This window comes from Malurus melanocephalus, unplaced genomic scaffold (genome assembly GCF_030028575.1).
Source record: "Malurus melanocephalus ecotype Western Australia unplaced genomic scaffold, MMel_1.1 scaffold_24, whole genome shotgun sequence".
NCBI classification, from domain to species: Eukaryota; Metazoa; Chordata; class Aves; order Passeriformes; family Maluridae; genus Malurus; species Malurus melanocephalus.
Genome location: NW_026623256.1, coordinates 3,079,746 through 3,101,404, shown reverse-complemented (window position 1 = coordinate 3,101,404; position 21,659 = coordinate 3,079,746). Strand labels below are relative to the sequence as shown.

The following is a 21,659-nucleotide window of genomic DNA, read 5'->3' as shown; positions in this document are numbered from 1 at the left end:
TATGTTGTCAGATGACTATTTTAATGCTAAAGAGATAAAAATCTGACATTTCCTAGTAGAGAAGATTAGCGGGATTTTTTCCTTCTGGCTTACCAATGAAAAGCTCTCTTTGCTTATGACTATTTTCAGTATTGCACAGTCAGTATAGCCACTCCTATGGCATCTTTGTGTTTTGCTGTTGGAAACACATGGAGGAAAGCCTGGCATTGAGCACTGCTAATAGAAACAACTCCTGAAAGTCCCTATATTGGTCTGTGGAGAGATTCCAAAAAATGAGATGGGGCAGAAGGGAATAATACATTTACTGTTAACGCAGCCTATTTCCTAGACTGAGCACTACAGGGGACCTAATTTAAAGCAATAGTGATGGACACACCAAGAACAACCTCTTACACCAACACAGCCATCAAAGCACAGCTCTGCCTACASTGAGACAAGAATCCAGTGAATCCAGCACACCAACCTGGTACCACTCAGCAACCTGCGATCTACAAAAACAAGATTAAATTGCKGCTTTGAAATGGGAAACAATTCTTTTTTTTTACCTCCAATTAGAACTCTCCCTCCACCCTGCCTCACACGCAAAAGGGCCACAGCTCGGTTTGAACAATGGGCTATGTCTCTGGTAATGACAAGAATGTTATTATATGTTAATTGCAGAAACTATAATGAGATTAAAAGGTTTTGCTGTGAGATGATTGCATTGTAAACTCTCCATTATGTCAAAACCTCAGGTGCAATATTCAAGTTCAAAATGTCTCATACCTTTGGCACAGCTCCTGTTTTTACTTGGCTCATGGGAACCAAGACACAGTAATTGGGTAAACACAACAAAAACTGAGGTAAATTAAACCATTCTACCAGAAGAGAGCAAAACGGCCCAATTTCCTCTCTGGCAGCCAAAGGCAAGTGATTCTGGCAGTGGAAAGGCAGATCAAGCTGTGCATTCCACAGTTTTGCCAGAACTGACTCAGGACAATGATTCTACTCCACTGCTCAAGAAAAATCTCGGATGTCTGCTCAACATGTGCTCACTCCCCATACTGTGCTAAAGCACAGACTGAAGTAAGAACTAAATAGGAACAGTTAACAGGCTGCTTCAAACARAAAAGCCTCTCTTCCTCAAAGTAAAGGTATGTCATTACATTTATTTAATAATAAATACTTGAATGAATTGCATAAATAAATCAATACTGTACRTTCCATTGTTTAAACTCACAAATGTATCTTACATCAAACAGCAGTAGTGCCATGGAGTTAGTGAGTCCATTTCATGGGGTTTTCTAACTTGAAATTTAGGGATGTAAATCAGACTGGGATTTCTGAATTTTTTAAAATACTTTCCATAAGGGACAAAACAAGAATTTCTCCAATATCCTTCAGTTTGCTTTGGCACTGAAATTTACTTTGAAATAATCTGATACTGGATTGTGGCTCACTATGCTTAACTTACAAGAGCTCTATGGTTATAGCACATGTACAACACAGCCCCACAGGTGAAAACTGGACACAGGTATTACTTTTTCTTCTGTTTTCAAACCAAACCAACTATTAGAGTATTTAAGCCAAACAAGTGACAATAAAACCACTCTTTACAATCAGACCTAAAAGCATGCTTTTCCTACAGTGCGTGGGCTCCCTTCTCTGCCAGTGACTTTGAAAAGTGACTGGTAAAAAAATATCATCAGGCTTTTTTAGATGTACACTACTACCATAACAGGGAAAGCTGTTTCTCTACACTACTCACAAGCCTGGAATGAACAGAAGTACAACCACCACTCTCCCAGCTACTGCTACCCACTTCTTACACRTCCTAAGAACATTAAATTCTTACAGAAAAAGACAAATGAATTTCAAAAGGATCAATTCAGGGTCACAGGAAAAAAAACTTCAGGGACAAACGAAGGACTGGCATTCCAGGCATGACAGTAGAGTATTGGGTGTTACTTCTCTGTACTGGATACCTTGAAAACTTTCTTCTCTTCYTTCATAAGCACTTTGCTTTTTACTAGGATCTGTGAACACTTCCTAATTACAACTAGGGTAAAAACATCCCCACATGACTCTTTGTGATTCCGAACACAATTTATAGCAGCATACTAAGCTAATTTTTTGTGCACAGAAATATTGAATACAAAAAAAAAGACACAAAATACCAGCTTTATGAAAACAAAGTAGCACAAATCAGTCATTTACAGAGTATTTTCCCATTGAATCATGGCAAAAAAAACATCCTATGTGAAGAGAGACAAAAGGAGAAACAGAATGTAAACTGTTCTAATTTAACAAGTCAATTAAGATTATCCAAACAACACGTGAGTTGACACAATAAACCATTAAAGCTGAAATACCAGAAGCAGAGTGGAGTATAAATCTGAGGCATGACTGTCTCTATGGAATGTTATATCAAGTTACGATAAGGAAGTGCCAGACTACAGCTGTCAAACTGTTTTTCTACACACCAAGATGTTAATGGACTTATATAAATAGGAACCATCACAACTCTGAGAAAACTTACAGAAGCAAGTATCGGCTTTTTAGGATTTCCAGCAATTAAAGAGTAATGCTAGAGCAGAAAAGAAAAGCTTCCATCATCAGATATGCAACTTTAGTTTCATAAATACCAATCTGAACTTTTTTTCCAATAAGAAGTAAAACAACCGAGTTCCCTGTGAATGTTACTAATGTAATAGTTATGTATYCATGATTTCTTTCAGGATGTCCTTGCTGGACAGTGGCAAATTCTCACTTGCCCCTTGCACATTCTCTGCTTTACAAGGTGGGGACCATGGGTGGGGCTATCAACGATTACAATTTTTTCAGAGTCAGCTCTGGAACACAACAATTCACCTCAAGGTTTCACTCAGAAGGGCAAAACAGACAGAAACAGATGAGAGTCTTACAGACACMCTTTAATTCTTCCTTCTATTCCTCTGCCCACCCACCCCCACCAGAGGAGGAYGGAAATTCAGAACCCGGTTAGAGACAGGCAGGAGAGACCCTGATGGTGTCAGMTGAAGCATCCCAGACATTTGGAGGAAGACAAAAGGTCAGGGAACACCAGAGAGAAAGTGAGTTTTCAGAGAACAAACAGAGGGAGCATAGAACATTAAAAAAATAAAAAGGCAGAAAAATGGAAACCATGATTCACGATTGGGTATACACAGTCTTCGCTTTTCTGTAAGAGACTTTTAAATCTATTAAGTTGGAAAACAATAACAAAAATTACATTGCAATTAAACATTATTTTCCTTTCTGCTGCAGTAAAAATAAAAGAGGCACAGACACCTTGTTATTTCTCAGTGTTGGTAAACAGCTGTCATCAACAGCAAGAGAATAAAACATAAAAAYGAAATTGCAACCTGGTCTCCAATTCAACTATTTTTTTTTAAATTTGAATTTAAAAATTATTGATACAAAATGGAGGAACACTGTCTGGAAGCCTCATTTTAGAAGAGTTTCTGACCCTTGCTTTCCAAGTTTTTTAGAACCCCTCTGACAGAAAGAATGTAATACCTTCTGAAAGGAAAAGTTGAGTCAACAAGCAAAGCATTTATGTCAGTGAAAGAATGATGTTTATGAAGTTAAAGCTGTTGTGCTATTTTGGGTTGGCTCTTTTTTGGTTTTTAAATTCAGAAGAAAAATTAATATCCACTCTGGAACGGACAGACTTTAAACAGCTGATAAATCCAAGAAACAAATAGTTGCTTGTCTAACTGAAAAGAATCTGGATGAATCTCTAGTTATGAGAGCACTTCTTGATTAACATCTTGAGAGTTTTGTTGTCTTTAAATAAAAGATACTTTCCCAACAGATCAGTATTTCAGTATTCTCTTTCCACACCTGAATCTGAACAGTCATGCATGGTATTATTCTCATTACGTTTCTCAGCAGATATTAATTCTCACAAAAAAGACCATAACCCTGCTCTCAGAATTCAGGAGTTAATGCAGCCTGACTGAAGCCTAAATACAGGAGAAGAAATACCTATCAAGCAGCACTTCACATTATCTGACATWACAATGGCATGACCCACACAGCCCTCTCCTATTTCTTGCTGACACGTCTCAGAGCAAGCCAAACACAGCGCCTTTTTTTTTTTGGTGTTGATTTTTTTATGAGTGTAATCTACATTATGAAGATCAAAGAGATAGCAACAAGGCATGCACTTGCTTTACAGACACAAAATTAGAAAAACTCCCTGTGCTGAGGTACAATCTCAGCTAAATGGACACATTTCACAGTGATTAAAGATAAAACTGTATGCTGATATTACAACAGAGATTGTCAGGGACTGAAATGAAAGACTTGGGAACGTTTTCAAGTATTAGAAAGACAAATCTATGCRCTGCACAGAGAAGGAAGGATGCTGCAAAGAACCAGGAGAGTTAAGAAGCAGCTGACAAATCTTCAAAGCATTGTCAGAAGAGGCAAGACACTGAAGGATACAGCAAAGCAACTGAAAAAGGGAAATWTGCTTGGGCTTTAGGAGCAGGCTTAGAGAAGGCATTTCAGAGAGAGGGAAGCTAAGGTGCCACRTTAGTAATATCAGAAAAGTTAAGGTTACAAACCAAACATTAAGTAGATGATAAAAAAAGAGAAGAWCTTGAACATATTTGAATGTGACTTTCACAGGACTGTGTGACAATGCAAAAGCCAAAAAGACCCAAAGATGAGATTGAGACTACAGAGAAACAGAAGCATCACATCAAGGAGAAGTAACTGAAAGTTTCCCTAAAATAAATGCTTCATACAGAAAAAGAGAGTGCCATTTTATCTAGGGAATCACGAGGCATTTCCCTRTCAGCAAGAAACATGGGCAACTCACCCCCTTGTCTAGATGCAGCAGCAGAGAACAGAGAGCCTTCCCCACTTTCCATGTCTCTTGACTCTTTCCTCTCTATCTTACCAGTCCTGCTTCAAAATTTCACCCCTTTCTTTACCCATCTCCTGTCCCACTGGAGATCAGAGATGGATTAGGCAAGAGAACTGACACTTTAGGGTTCTTAAGATTTTTTAAACACAATGAAGATAAATTTTGTCTGAAATCTTTTAATTATAAAACTTCRGAAGTGTTGTTTAAAGCAATGTTGGACTCTGGCAAACACAGTTCTTTTGAAGCAACACTTTCTGTATTCCAACTGATTTTTTTACTATGGTTTGATTTCTAAGACTTAACTTCACATCCTCATACCTTTTAAAACATCAAACCAAAAAGTCTTTTGACCAGATTTTTATCTTTCGACTAGCTGAAAGGTCCAAAGTCATTGCTCCATGCCACAAACTAACAACACTTAAACCTCTTTCTTATTATTTGGAAAGCTGAGTTCCAAACATACTTGGAAATCCTGGAGATAATTTCTAAATGAGTCATAAAAACGTCATTTAACTATATCTAGCACATTAGTCTATTTTTATTATTTCCAACCGCGCCTCTTGCATAAATCTCTTTCCACAAAATAATGAATTGTATACAGGTGAATACAATGTGAGTAAGTTAAAAAAAAAGTGAATAAACTAAAAAAAAAAACAACTCAATAAACCTGAAACAATTTTTAATACATTTCACTATTATTCAATTTGCATTTTATCACAGCACAGAGACACTGCTAAGTACAAGTCTAAGTGACGTAAGTTATTGCTCCAAAGAGAACAGTCACAGTCAATCCTGATCTGCCACTGGAATCAGTCAAGGGGACTTGTTTTTCCATTTTSAGAAGCCTAATTAAAAGCCCCACCATTATTCTGAACATCTGAATGCATTAAACATGGTAAAAATTAATGACAGCAACAACCCACTGGAGGCTTCTCACAACTCAACCCACAGGAGTTCAGACTCACCAGGCAATTCCTAAATTCCTCTCCAAGGGAGATGATCCCCACATCTGCAGTCTGGGACATCACCATCAAAACCAGCTTCAGYAAGGTCCAGACACAGCCCTTTCTCACCCTGACAGTGCTGTCCTCTCCCAAACCTCRTGAGCAACTCTGCTCTCAGTCCCAATGAGGTCTAGATTTTAAAAACAATYGTACCAAATCAATATTATCCTCAGGAACAGGACACAGTCAACTTCTCTGAAAGTAGGCATGTATCAAATACTATCAATAAAGTCAGGAACTTTTTTCTTGGCCAGTAACTTTGAGAGAAATATTGACCTGGCAATATAACTACAATAGACAAAAATAATCCAAATGCAGATCTGGAGGGAAATCTTCATAAAGTAACAGGAATRAAGTGGAAAATGCTATCACTGGCATTGGCTTTAATGTTTACACAGCCTCAGGTATAAGCAGTTGCAAAATTAAGTTTGAAAAGAGTGGAAAATGAGCGTGTCACAGCTATAGTAATGGGACAAGTGAAGCAGTGCACTGGATCCATGCATTTCCTATTTCCCATCGCTGCCTTTTCCATAAACTCTTCCTGTGTATACTCCCCTCACACACCTCCATTCTGCCCCAGAGGAAAAGATGTCACAGCTGCAAAGAGAGTTACAATTCCCAGTTCCACAGAAATGGTTCTACTTTTGGTTTCGATACCACACTCACCCTATGTGCTTTCAAGGCCTTTAAGCTATTCCAGCTACCAAGGCTTTACTCTGTGTCTCAAGGACCRCCACAGAGGCACAGTAAATGCTTCAGCAACTAATCCTCACACTTTCCCAGCTGGATTCTGCTCTCTTCTGAGAGTTAACTTTAGGGTTGCAATGCACCACTGATGCTCTCATCACTCTCTACATTCCCAGTTCTGTTCTAACCTTCCTGTGCAAGATGCACTTTTCCTAATACACCACACAGAACACCTCCAAATCCCAGTAAAATACACACACACCTATACACACTTTCACAGAGCCTTTACCAATGAGCAACTCCTCAAATAACTCATAGACATCCTACATTTCAGCTAGGCAGAGGCATATTTTAAGGCACAGCAAATGTTGCATGTGTTCCTAGTATTTTTCTAGGTACATCTGGCATTTGAGAAAACTTCAATACAGCATAGTGCTGTATTTTTATTTGAATGCATAATGAAGAGTTGATTTCCTCCTATATGTAAAGAAAGATGATGATGATGCACAGATATTCTTGTGGGTTAGCAATGAAAAACAAAGAGAAAGGAAAATTTTTGACTGCCTATTAGTTTCCACCAGAAACACAACCTTAATTTTACATTCACTGCATTGTATTTTAAAGAGATTCCATCTGCTCTGTCTGTAGTGCACATTAATATTCAGAAGACATCTGCAGTGTGCAGACCAAGCTTTTAATTGGAATCATGTCACAGCTACCATCACACAACAGTGAATGTAAATGTTGGCTATCTGCACTTGGCAGCTGCTTGGCAGGCTCAGTATAAAGTCCTACTGAGGCTGATAGTGTCTTTAAATAATGCGGTATCAGGATATAAAAGCTATCTTGAGAAATCAAATATTGACTATCATATCCATAACTAATATCATTTACTAGCACCCTGAAGTACTTATAAGCAAAATATGGTTCATATTCGGCCATAATTTTCAAAGAGAGACAACAAATTTATACAACTGAACACTCACATCTTTCACTATGACAGATACAACTTGTACAGGAAAGGGAACAAAGATAACTGAACTTCAGTGCAACCAAAATGGAGTAATGCAGCTCAAAGCATTTACAAAAATCTGAAACTCAAGGATGTAAGAGCACCTGAATAAAAATTCAACTAACAGGTGCACTCAGTGAATTATGACACTTTCCTGCAATGTCAGACAAATTATTCTAGAATGAACAATATAGTTACTTTTTCTTGGAATAAAAAAACCTAACCCTGAGTCAACAGCATTATCATTTGCTTCAAATTCTTGCCAAACCATGGTAACACAAAATTTCATTTTCCTAGTCATMTGCATATTTTCTGCTTGCACTCTGCTGTAAGTTTCTGACAAATGGGGCAGTGAGCAGCAATCTACAGAGAGAAAACTGTATGTGTGTGTGCACATGCATATACACACAAACTAAAGTTCTGTCCAACACAAGCAACTGGTCCTTACACTGACAAACTGATCTTGGATATGTTGCAAGAAATTTCAGTCRAATCAGTATGTAAAAATTACACAGGAACTCCAAGAATAGCAATACTCACTTTTCATGAAATACACATTTTCTTGGGGAATTTATTACCACCTTTGCCACCGCATTGAAACAAACACAAATCAAACCAAAATTCAAGACCACAGCTCATTAAGGTACGTAGTTATACTGCTACTAAAATAATTATGCAAGTAAAGGCAACATCAGAACAGAGGCATCATGATCCAACTGTTCTAACTCCAGTGCCCTCCTCTGATAGACTAATTGGATTACTGGATCCTCTTAGCTTCAGTGCAGCKCCCAACATAGATAAGGGAATTAAACAGAAGGGAAAGATGCAATTGTTTGTGTTCGGGGCATACACACATGCTCAGTCTCAAGCCTGTACTTGCACATCTGCCACCATTTCAGAACACATTACAATGAAAGGGTAAAATTGTTTAAAAAACTGAGAGGGCAGAGCAAGGTTTCAGTCCCAAACCAGAGTGCACAAGCCTATTGCTAACCAGTGACAGCAGCAGCACTTCCAAACTGTGTCAATGCCAAGGAAAAAAGGGCTGGTCTTAGATTTTTCCATCAGTGATGTGCAGCTGCTCTGCTTAAGTTTGKACTAGAACATAAAGGAAGAAATAACACGGTCAGCTACAGATAAGATGTAGTGTAAGAAGCTTTTCCTTTCGCCTCTTAGCTGTTTAGTCTCAGACAAAACAGATTGGTGTCACTCTCACAGCCAGGTGCATCTCATGTGACAGACAGTATGAAACAACTATAACTGAACTACTTCTACAAAAGAGCAATTTAGAAGAAAAATAAAACAGGAGATTTGAAGCTCAGCAGAAACAACCAGCAACGTGGAGAGGGCCTGGTGTTTCATACACCCAGCGGGCATGTTACACAGTTACACCTGCCAGGTCAACCAGAGTTCAGGATTGTGTAATTATAGGTATCTAGGTAGAATTTAAGAATAGCATCCTATAGGTAAAAAAAGAGGCACCTAAAAGCCTGCAGTTCYTTGCCTGGATCACTTCACATTTCATTATTAATTCCTACTGACATTACTGATTTGAATGATGAAACACAGTGTGTTTTTACATAAGACAAAACTGCAATAGGTCATGCTGTCATCTGATTTGATCTGAATTAAAGAGCACAAGGAATTTCAATCAAGTGTCACTTCAAGCTGATTCAGAGCTTAATCTCACACATCCACATTTAACTCAGAGCATAAGCACATTTGTATGCACTAGGCAAGGCATGCTGCTTTCAGGGTAGCCTGGACAGCTTTCGATGCAACATCAGCATGTTGAGTGAGGCTGTCCTTCCCTTCTACTCAGCCCTGGCAGGACCACACCTGCAGGAGCTCCATGTCCAGCTCCAGGCTCCCCAACACAAGAGATTGATCGAAAGACTCTCTCAGACCCAGCAAAGGGCCTTAAAGACAATGAGGAGACTGCAGCATCTCTTGTGTGAGGACAGGCTGCAAGTGCTGGGACTGTCAGCCTAGAGAAGATAAGGCTCAGAGGAGCTCTTATCAATACCTGAAGGGTTCTGAAGGACAATGGAGGCAGTTCCTCCTCACTGGTACCCAGTGACGAGACAAAAACCAATGGACACAAACTCAGATACYRAAAGGGYCCAYCTGAACATSATGAAACACTTYTTTACTGTGAGGGTGACTGGCATAAATTGCCCAGAAAGGTTCTGGACTCTCTACCCTTTGGGATATTTAAAAGCCATTGTTGGACAACCACTCTAGGCAGTCCAGCTTCACAAAAGAGGTCAGACAAGATGACCCCCAGAGGTCCCTTCCAAACTCAACCATTCTGTAATTCCATAGAGATACTCAGCAGCTCATTAAAATTCATGCTTTGCTTCCAGTTTTGAGTTCCAATGGCCAGAAGGCAAATAGAAGTAAAAGTCATCTGCGGGCAGATACATTAAGGGACTCTAGTTTCAGACATCCTTTCTTCCCGGTAGGTAACCACAAAATCTGACAAAGTCACAGCATAGATTTTGGGCTGCTGGGGTTTAATTTGTTTGACTGGTTTTTTTTAAAGGGGAAAAAGAAAGGTAGGAAGGGCAAGGCTGTGAAATAGGCTGGGTTTCTACAGGTTCTTAGCAGGGGTACATTCTTCGTAACTGCAAACTGTGCACTTTCWTAGGCATTTTTAAACATGTTCAGTGTTGATACCACTGCAATATACCAAACTAGTTCCTATTCTAGTAATGTCACATAAAAGTCATGGACCATCTACACCCTGGACAAAGCCCAACAGGAATATCAGCCAGCTTAGCCWGTGTCACAAAAGGCATCTATAATCAGCTATCAGCTACCACCACATCACTGCCTTCCAGGATTTAGCACTCCATCCTGCACACCGAACCACCACCGAAGACTCATTCTTGCCTGAACAGTTTGTAAATGACGTTTCTCAAAACAGTCTTTCTCAACAGATCAACAATTTATAAAGTTGGCTCAATTCTTCTCAAAGTCTGATTTTCTGATTTTTACAGTTTTGCGGTTTTTTTTATTAAGTGCTTAAAAAAGACTGACAACATGTTGTTGATCTGTGAAATTTTTTAAAAAATTATTCAAAGAGCTACTTCCCATGTGTGATATGTTAAAAAAATTTGCAGAAAAAATTGTATTATATATCATACCATAATTTTTAATAACCCAAAACAGAAAATGCTGGTCAGTTGTTTATAAATACATATACTTGGAAGTGAAGTGGCCTGCTTTCCATTTAAAAAAAAAAGAGGCAAAACAAAAACCAACACACCAAAACCCTCACACCAACCCACCATTTGTGTCTTCGCTATGGAGGATTTAYCTACAGTAGTGATAGATGAGGTTCACTGGATTTATGGGATTTTATGCTGTWGTGGGAGCTTCAGCATCGCAACACTGGACACCAGGTTTTCTGCCTTGCTTTGCCTCATYCTCTGAGGTGCAGGATCCTCCATGTGAGCACAACTGACTCTACAATTCATGATCATTTTCTTGTCTGGTGCTTTGCTAATGACAACAAAATATGAATTTCTTTCTCCCAGTCCTTCCACACCCCTGCAGCAGCCAGCCCAGCCTGAGCTCTGTGGAAGGGTGACAGCCAGAGGATTGRGGGGTGGCACAAACTCGTCAGGGARAATGTACAGAARAGTATCAGGGATTCTACAGAAGCATCATTAACATCTCTAGCAATTCTGTGATACTACGAGTATACCACATGACATACTACTTCACTGCCAGTACAATATATTCATCAATAATTCACAAGTGAACCTTGTTTCATTCAGATATAAYTTGGTTACAGCTCCTTTTAGTAAGTAAAGTATAAAAAATTTGAGTGGATTATAAATACTTGTGTTTTAAAATTTAAAATACTTTAAATTCTAATCTGATCAATTTAGGCTGCAATACACAACCCAATTATAAACAAAACTAACTTCTGTACCACATCTCAAAAYAATATATTTTACAGCTTTTCTTCCTTCAGATTTACACTTCTAACACCATTAAATCAACATTCAACGGTTACTTAAAACACACAGCTGTAAAAAGAATCATCTCCATGTGAAAACATATTTTGACAAGATAGCCCCCCACACACACTTCCAGTAATTGCATCCTGTGCACTTTCACAGGAAGAGGATTTTTGGGAAAGAGGAAGGGTGAAGACAGACATAMGCTCTGTTTCCTCAGAAGGGATAATAGTAAAAAATATCAGTGTGTTCTTCTCAGACCAGGGAAAATCCTCTTTTATAAAAAGAGTCATTTAGGTTGGAAAAGGCTGTTAAGAACGACTGAGTCCAAACTACATCCACCAGTGAGCCTGGTCCCTAAGCACCATACCAAACCTGCTCATGGATGTCCAAGTCCTGGCAAGAGGCTTGGACAAATAACATTCATTCTGACAATATTTGCATGTAACAATAAAAAATTTCCTTGACTAAACTGAGCTGCAGCAGGTGGCAAGTGCTGCATGGTTCAGCTTCCAGATGAACTGACTTGTAGTAGCAGAACTTCTAGGATACAACTCCCCCGAGTCACACAACAAATGTACATACTGCAGATCTTCCAGCTAAGAAAAGCTAAGTGTCTGCACGAAAAAGCTATGAAAAGCCAAAAACACTAGCAAAACCAGTACACAATATGCAATGTTACATTTCATAGTGCTAAGAAAAAAAGGGTAAAGCACTTAATAATTAAATGTTTCCAGCAGTAAGTAATTTGAATTACTTCACAGGGATATAAGAGATGCTCATAAAAAATAAAAGCGGAGTTTATGGCTTTTTATCATTATGTTATACCATCTCAAGATTAGAATTAAAAGCATTATATCCAGTGATGTTTGACTTCTACACAACACAGAAATTGGTCTCTAAACATCACCACTCTGAATAGTATTAATTTTTAGCATTTTAGAACAAAAATACACATGGAATCTTCCCCCACCCTTCCCCAAAGGTGTGAAAGACAGAAGACTAAATGTTAATCTATTTAATGAACCATCTTTCATAAATTCATCAACCATAATTTAATAACCTTTTGAGAAACTTTTTGAGTTTTACAAATACTTACAAATTTTAATCAGAAACAGTGATAACATCAAATATCTAAAAACTGTTTCTGAACAATTACTGTCCGAAAAAAAAGCAAAAATATTTTTAAAAAGGCAACCCATCTTTGAATTTTCATTACAGGGCTTTCAGAGAGGGGTACCCCCCATACCCATGAATACCTGACACTGACCAGCTCCTTGCACTACAGATGTCCTTGAGGAAGCAATTCTTCCTGAACGATCATAATTAGCACAAGTGTTGCCACAAAAATAAGTGTTTACTGGAGCCTCACCAGGAAAAATGACACAAAAATATTTGTGTTTTTCTTTTTTTAAAATTTCTTCTATGGAATACAGTTTTCTCAATAGGAAGCAGAAAACAATATGCTGTCCCAAGGGAGGAAGAACCAAAATGGAAATGAAGAGCCATTGTGACATCCTGCTTTATAGCAGTTTGTCAATATGCAATCACTAAGAATGAGGAAATTGGCACTACAGCAGATTCAAAAATACAGAGGAAAACCACAAAGCAGTTTCTCAACTCATCCAAAAACCACATTTTGTTCCCCACATAGATTCCACACGGGTTTTTACAATGCTCTGCAACAAAACCACTCAGATCCAGAAGAACWGAACAGTGAGTGATGGGAAAACATGCACTTTCCCTCCAACTTGAAATCCTAATCCTTCTTCATACAACAATTTAGAGAGACATTTTATGACAATTTCCTCAGTTTTCTGCTGGTCAGACCCCTGATCAGACCATCTTGGTCTGGACTTCAGTAGCACCCAAAAAGGAGTGCAGAACTTCTGTAAGATGACCTCACACTGAAAGCTGACATCATGCCAGCCCCTGCAGGCTAGAGACCATTTCTGCACAAAAACAAAGCTGTTCTGCAAGCCACCAGGAAATAAAAGGAGAGAACAAAGAGTGCCTTAACATTTCTCACAAGATAAACCCCAAGGTTGTTGTTGGTTTTAAATGACAATAAAAGCAATGCTACAGAAGGAATACCTGCAAGTCCCTCCCTCATGCTTTGAAGAGAGGCTGTTCCTAAGGATGTTTTCTCCCCTAAAGGGAATTTCCACGTCTATGCACAGAGAGCTGCCATTCTCAATCATCTGCCATTTTTACACAGAAAAGAAATGCCCCCGTATGGAAAGGACTGCAGCAGAACTGCTACTAATACAATGCTGGCCTTTATAATACATGACTTATTGTATATTTATGAAACAGAGGCCAAATCCTAGCAGTATAAGACAGGCTGCTTTCTTCTAAATCTCCTCTCTCTTCTTAGTATCCTTCCCAGCACACAGAGAACACTGCCATCATCTCAACAATTCTCACAGGGAAAACACCATTGATCATCAAACAGCTGCTCCTTCTGCACAATGGATATCTGGAGTTTCCACACAATGATCCCTCTTTCACCTCCHTATTTTTAAAACAAAAATATGCTTTTGCATTAAAGAATCTCATAAGCACACAACCTTTGCTAGTATTACTATCTTGATGTAAGTCTGTTATGTATCAGCGTCTTGTCCACACTCAGATTTCCCAAGTTCCTCCTACCAGTTATTTTTCTAACCAATGTTTTTATGATTTATTATTTCCCCTTGTCTGTTTCTTGTTACAGTGATGTATAAAGACATTAAAACTGCAGGTTGCAGAAACATACACACCATTTGCTGTGGAACTGACAGTACCTCAGGAAAAAAAAATTAAACCTACGTAAATCAAATGATCTTGATGTATCAAAAACCACCAAACAATTGTTACACACCCAAGTACTGGTGCAATGACAGGCATGAAACATAAAGAAGCATAACTAAAGGAATCTGAAGAACCATTGCAGAGGAAGGAGTAACATCTCTTTAAAAAAGGAACCAGTACGTTTGTGAGTTGTAGTTATTACTGTCTCCCTCTTCTTTCACAAGAAAGTATGAATGATCATCGTGAAGCTGAAAACATTACTGAAGCCAGTGGGAAACATTCATAGCTCATCTTGGCTACATTTCCAGTCTTCATTTGAATAATGAGCTACTGCTYTGTCAGACATTAACGCTTTTTAATGACTGACTGGTGAATAGCTTGAAGTGAGCTTGTTCTCTGCTGTCTCCTCTTCCCCAAGATCTCCATTGTTCTATTTTAGGTAAGAGGGTACGAGAAAACTTCAGCATTGGCACGAGGGGAACAGTGACAAAACTGTCTCAGCATTCTAATATTAGTGTATTAAATGAACAAAAAAGAGCTAAGTTAAATAGAAGCTAATGTTCACTACTATATCTAGTGCTGATATACAATATTTTCCTTCAGCTTAATTTTAAAACCAGTGAGAAGAATACAATTTCAGAAGTTTCATASAACTTCTCTTAAAATGAACTTCTTCGACATGGAAACACAGGCTTTTAAGAACTTGGCAATTATTTATAATGGCTAGTTATCCACTTCCTTCATCATTAGTTATACTCTTTTACAGGCTAGTACACTGAGTAACAGCAGGATACCAACAGAGCAGAACCAGTCAAGAATTTATCTGTACAGTTACAACAAGTATCAAAGGCTCTTTCAGAAAATAACAACCCTAGGAGTTAAGTGAAAAGTTAATGGTATGCAACAGACTGCAAACATGAATTTAAATGGAATGTTACACAAACATAAAAAAAAATACTGCATGTTTCCTCACATTTTAGAATATACTGATCACTTAAAGAAGAACAATTACATCAAGCTACTAAGTGCAAACTGAAGTAAGATGATACCTTTTCTCATGAGATTCCAAAGTAAGGAATATCTAACAGATGCTACAGGAACATTAACAGTGCTGAGGGCAAGACATTACAAATAACTCTAAGTTATTGCAAGATACTTAGCTTTTATAATTAACACAGAAGTTGTTMCTTCCTGATGTAAACCAATATACATTTAGCAATACCCAGGAATATCTGAATTTTAGTGAACCCATCTATTAATTCTCTGTTTCTCAGGCAGTCAGCACCTTTTATCCCTTTACTCCTTACTTTTAGTTCTATTACTATTTCAGGTAAGGATGTATTACACATACATTCTGATTAACTTTCCTTTGTACACAGGATTACTGATGAAACATTCCTTCAAGCCCCACTGAGCTACAATTGGTGGCTTTCTTTAAACAACATTACTTAGTTCAAAAAATTCCTAGTCTAGCCTTGTAATAGAGTAATTCTAACCTTAAAGACAAATGCTGAAAAGCAATTTTATTGTGATAAACAAATAGAGAAGCAAAAAGACCCCCAGGAAAAAAAGAAAATAATATTTACATGTTCTGTCCAAGCAACTAAAGAGAAGTAAWATCAGTCTTTCTTAATACTTAGTTTATCTTCAAAATTCCCCTGTGAGAACAAGATAAATATAGGGAGTGRAGTTCCATTAGTACTAACAGCAGCTACTCTACTTAATCCTTCAGATTTAAGTCATGGAGAGCTGCCTCTTAAAAGCAAAGACGTGTGCAACTACAGCAGCTGCACAACAGTAGTCTTTCACTTCATATTTTTTATGTTAAATATGTTCAAGATACTATACTGTCAAGAATTAATAAAATTAGACAATTAAATGCAGAAATATATTCCTCTTAAAACACAGATGCACCATTAATGCTTGGCTTTATAATTGATTTCATGTCACTGATGGAGATCAAAGAATAAACAAAACTCTAAAGCTTCTTCTRTACCTTCAGGTCACTGGGCTTGCTCGAACACACCTTTAAAACACGAAACAAGAATGTGAATTTCTTTTCTTTGTATACTAAATTCAAAGGTTTAATACAGTCAGATCATAGAATTGTTTAAGGTAGAAAAGACCTTTAATATCATTGAGTCCAACCATTAACCCAGCACTGATCTATAGCTTTTTCCTCCACCTCCCTAAAAATCTAAGACTACTTAAGTAGTGCACAAAACACCTTTGTTATAACTACTATTTAAAAAAAAAAAAGGTATGCAGAACCAGTAATTATCAGATTATGAGAGTGCTCACTGCGCTGCCTAGATTTTAAATAGAATAGCTACTCTTAGGATTGAATTTGTATTACATATTTGAGGAGAGAGCTACTGTGCTTTATTCACAGTTAATTAACAGTTATGGATGAAGTAGGTAGGCAAAAYCACTAGTAAAAAGTTCAAAGTACTTTCATTTTAAAGCTGATGCTATCTCACAGCCGCATGTGCAATCCCATGAATCCGAATTACATCTGAAAACCTGAAGAGTATTTTTCAAAAGGACTGCTATTCTTCTTATGCTATACTGCAAAAGTCTTAGCATTATCCAACTCCTATCATTCAGTAAGTTTCATCRAATTATTTCAGGGAAATAGCAAGGAGTTATGCCTGACCTGTCAATTGATGTAGGCAGATCATAAATGCTTTGTGATTGATACAACACAGTAATTCATGAGGAATTCCACAGCATATCGGAATAAGGAAGCGTAAGCAACGATGTTTAAGAAGACAAGCAATCTAAAACAGGTTTAATATCAAGTGTTTCTGGAATTAAAACATGAAATATTACACAGATGAACTGATCTCTTATTCTGTATCACATTCAAGATCTACCGATGTAAAAGTGCATTCTCTACTCCCTTCTGCTCAGATATTCTACTGATGTTTTAAAGATGACATTTAGCAAATCCTTGAATTTTAAYTGAAAAGCTCAGGCAGAGCTAAAGAATCTTTTCACCTGTCCATCCAGATTCATATGYACCATTTCCCTTCACAACAAGAGAGCATACTGAAGAGGATTATTTCAAAAACAAAATACTAAGAAGGGTTCTCTTTTGCTCAGGAAGCAGCTGAAAAGCACATAAGCTTTCCTTCAATATCAAGGTGAAATCCTGGGAAGGAAAAATTTGATTTGCACTAAAATACTTGCAATTAGCTGAAACACCTGAGTTGCTCAAGCTAGTATAATGCCAAAAATATTTTAGTTTCATATTAGTTGTATCTAATAACTACAAGAACACATACAGGTGGTTTTATTGTTACAAACAACAAGACAAAACAGCAAGTTATTGGTACAGCACTTWGCACCTTTGTGCAACTGCCTCAAGGAACAGGGAAGCAGAGCTGCTGCCTTCCTTCACATGCACTCCTCAACAGGAGGTTTCCAAAGCCATGACTAAAACAGAGAACAGACCATTTCTGTGGCTTTAATTTCACAGTCTTAACACCATTCAGAGCCTCCTTTTTAAAAGTGTWAGTGTCATGGTCAAGGACACACTTTTAAGAATACGTATCCATTCCTGGTTACATTCTGAGCCATTTTGAAGCTCTCACTTTGCACCTTTCCCAACCCTATCAACTTCTCAGTTTTGCAGTTATACCAATCAAATAAAGGCTCTGAGGAAAGCTTTTTGTCTCTTACATTCTCTGCCACAGCCCAGCGGATAAATGTTTCTRGAGGTTCTGCCATCAGAATTAACATCTTTTTCTTTCCGTACATGCTTCACAATGCATTCTCCTGAATAGCCACGCCCTCATGTCCTTTGATCACACACACAAAAACAGTTAAAATGAAGGATGAAAYTCCAGGGGGGTCAGACAGGAAACATAAACCTGGAAATAATTCCTTAAGCAYCACAAGAGAATAAAAGTCTTTTTTGTAGCCTAGCTAGTTTCAGTGACTTTTACCACATGGATGGAGTGCCACCATGGCAGAAAAGAAACCACTGGCATCACTATGACTACATGAACAAAGGCCAGGATCTCCTTCTGACTTTTAGTTATTCTTGCTTCTGYTACCATATACACTCAAAGCATACAAAAAAAACCCACATAATTTATCTAAAATGTTCTCTTAGTCTGAGTACGCAGATGCAGCCTAGCGACATACACAGATTTAATACTGGGCCAGAAGGACACACATAAAGACAGCACATTATTTGTGCAGATCTTTCCTACTCCAAACATACACAATAAGGGTAATTATTTAAAACTAGCTTTATGTTTCCTCAACATAATCATTTACAAAAACAACTGCTCAATTTCATCTTTATATTTAAAAACAGGCACAGAAACATGTTTAAAACGTCCATTTGGTCTGTCACAGCAACTTAAAGGAAAAGAAAGCATAACCTAGGAAAGCACAGTGAAATTCACTGAAGTCTTTCCTAACTTGTCCAAGATGAAAAACTGCAATCTTAACAAACAGGACTCGGGTCTGTTCTGTGAGATTATCTGACTCTCATTGTGCATGCTTTCTCTATCTCCAAATGCCCTTTAAATGCTAAGCAGATCTAAGCACCCAGGATCTGGTATTCCACAAGGCACAAGTATTGTCACACCTATGACAGTCATCAGAGAAATCAGAACCTCTGACTTGCATTTTTCTCATTGATAGAGACAACAATTACAACAGAAACCTAATTAACACATAGCCATGACTGACTGACATCCACACTGTTAAACAAGGTAAGAAAGAATAATTTCCCCGACCCTGCAGAGGGATCCTTACCTGCTGTTACAGAGAACATGGWAYTGTTCWYRGGAAACCACAAGGAGGGAAGAGCATGGATTTTCAGATAAGGAGCAAGACAGCATTACTGACAGTGGCACTTGCCTAAAGGGTTCTACTACAACAAGTGACAGTGCCCAGCCTTGTTAATTTAATTTTCTCTCGGACTAAGATAGAAAGATGATAAGCAGAACACTTGAAGTAAAGGAACCACCCTTCTGCTTTGGACAACCTCACCATGTAAAGCTGCATTTGAAAAGCTGAATGCCACCATCAAATTTTTACCTTTTTATCTGAAAAYATTTAACTTCAGAGGATCCTTCCAGCTGCAGTTGCAATATTCACCAGGAAAATTCGACACTTACTTCCCTGAAGATGATATTTCAAACCCTAAATCTAGGTGAACTGATCACAAAACAGCAAAATTGCACTGAAAGACATTAGATGTTCTGGTGGAGTAGGTTTTTTTGCTTGGTTTTGTTAGCTGGGGTTTTTTTGTGATATGGGTTCCTTTTTTTTTTAAGGAAAATATTAAATACAAAGATATTGCACATTTTTTAAAATTACATCCAGCTATCTACTGCAATTTTTTCAACCTGGAGTTTAATTTTAAAATACGTTCTGCAAGAAACTCTAAATGWATTCATATTTAGAATGTTTGAAAATACTGCTGACTTGGTTGCAGGACAAAAAAATCATTTGTAATTTCCATAAATCTGTGCTTCTACTTGAAAATCCCCTTAACTTCAGTCACCACCAGTGTCCACGTCTTTACCCTTCACCTTTCATCTCTTCTTCTTCATGCCCTAAACTTCTCTCATGAGAAAAAATAAACATCCAAATCCAAACAGATTGCAAACTGGTTTTTAATTCATTCTGGCTGTACATTTCACTCCTGTCCTCTTGCATATTTGACGTCCTCTTTATGTTGGCTATTTTCAAGAGCTAAAGATGTGTTTCACTTTGTAAAGTTCCCAGCCTACAAGGGCTGCAAAGACAGCTGCTGTCTCAATGCTTCCTTAATAAAAATAATTATTTGTTCCATTTTTTCTTAATTTCTTCCTATTTCTCTAAATCTGTTAACAAGGGAGTGGATGTTAAGAGCACACTTCATCCACAAAGTGACATCCAGTAATTGGTCTAAAAGAGGATCCTCTATCAATAATGTCAGAAACCTTTACGTTATAGGTCAAGGGCACAAGACCTTCAAACGAGGGCACTGAAAGTTCAGGGAAAGCACGCCTTTTCTCACCTTTCCCTCCCCTCTGAGCTACTTTCTAATAATGAGAGTATTCAGTGATTTCAGATCCAAAATTCTGGGTGTGCCAAGTATCACCATCCACAAGCATTTTGAATAACTTCTCACACTGAGGCTCAATTACAGCCCAAATTACAAACACTCTGAATAGCCCAACACACACAGTACAATTCTGACAGAATAAAAATTCAGTGGCAAGTGGCATTCCATTGTCCAGCTCAGGCTAAGTATCTTTTCTATCCTGGAGACTGGCAGAATAAACARRAACATATAGGTGCCYCTGAATCTTAATGTTGCTAAATAGYGAAAGTTATTTCAATGCTTTATAATAACCACTTTACACACACGCCAGCGGTAATAAACCACGCCAGTTTCAGTGAAAAAAAAACCCAACCACGCTCGCCGACAATGATTTAAAGACAGAAATGTAAAGATAAGTGCAGAAGAGGTTGCACAATAACACATGATCTTCCCTATCACATGCTTGGCACCGCGCTCGCTGCCCGGTGATAGCCGGTCAGACCCCGGGGCACTTGGGCCGCCCTGGGGAAGGCCGGACACCCCCGGGACGAGGCTGTGGCCGCAGTGTCGGGGCGATCCGGGGCTCCCGGGGCACGGCCGGCAGCCCGCGGGGAGCCGGGGGGGCGGCAGCGGCGGCACCGCGGGGATGCGGGCGCCGGCGGAGCCTCTCCCCCATTCAATCCCTCCCTGCCGCCCGCTCTGCCCAGCGGCGCCGAACCGGGCAGCGGCACCGGGCACGGCGGGGAGGCGGCCGACGGCCCCGGGCTGCATCCCCCCGGCAGGACTCCGCGCTCCCGGCGCCTCCTCAGAGGCAGCGCCGGCACTTACGCTCGAAGTCGGAGTCGGAGTCGTCGTCGCCGCGGTCGGGCTCCTCGTCGCCGTTGGACTCGGTCTGCATGGGCTCCCCGTCGAAGCTGACCACCCTGCGGCCGCCGCCCGCCTCCAGATCGCGGGCATCCCGCAGGCGGGCGAAGTAGTCGGCGGCGAAGCCCAGCAGGTCGGACGGCCGGTGCCGCAGCACCTCCACCGTGTAGCCCTGCAGCAGCTCGGTGAGGCCCGGCGGGATCTCGATGCTCATGGTGCCGGACACCCGGAGGCCGTCTCGCCTCCTTCCCTCCCTGCCTCCGTCCCTCCCCGCGTCCGCGGCCGGCGGTGGCGGTGTCGGTGCGGGCTCGGGGCCTCCCCGGCGGGCGCGGACCGACTCCCGCCGCTCCGGTCACACGAGCCGCGGGGCGCGGAGGGGAGGGACGGGACGGGGCGGGAG

At 39.4% G+C, this 21,659-nt stretch overlaps 1 protein-coding gene across 1 annotated transcript in view; it reads right to left on the bottom strand.

The window, feature by feature from the left end:
* PRKAR2A (protein kinase cAMP-dependent type II regulatory subunit alpha) overlaps positions 1-21,653 on the bottom strand; it is a 59,172-nt gene extending 37,519 nt beyond the window's left edge. Inside the window, exon 1 of the mRNA XM_057390350.1 lies at positions 21,224-21,653. Within this exon, the coding sequence (XP_057246333.1) occupies positions 21,224-21,473 (250 nt within the window). The 5' untranslated portion in view covers positions 21,474-21,653. The remainder of the gene's footprint in view (positions 1-21,223) is intronic.
* Between the last annotated feature and the right edge of the window lie 6 nt (positions 21,654-21,659).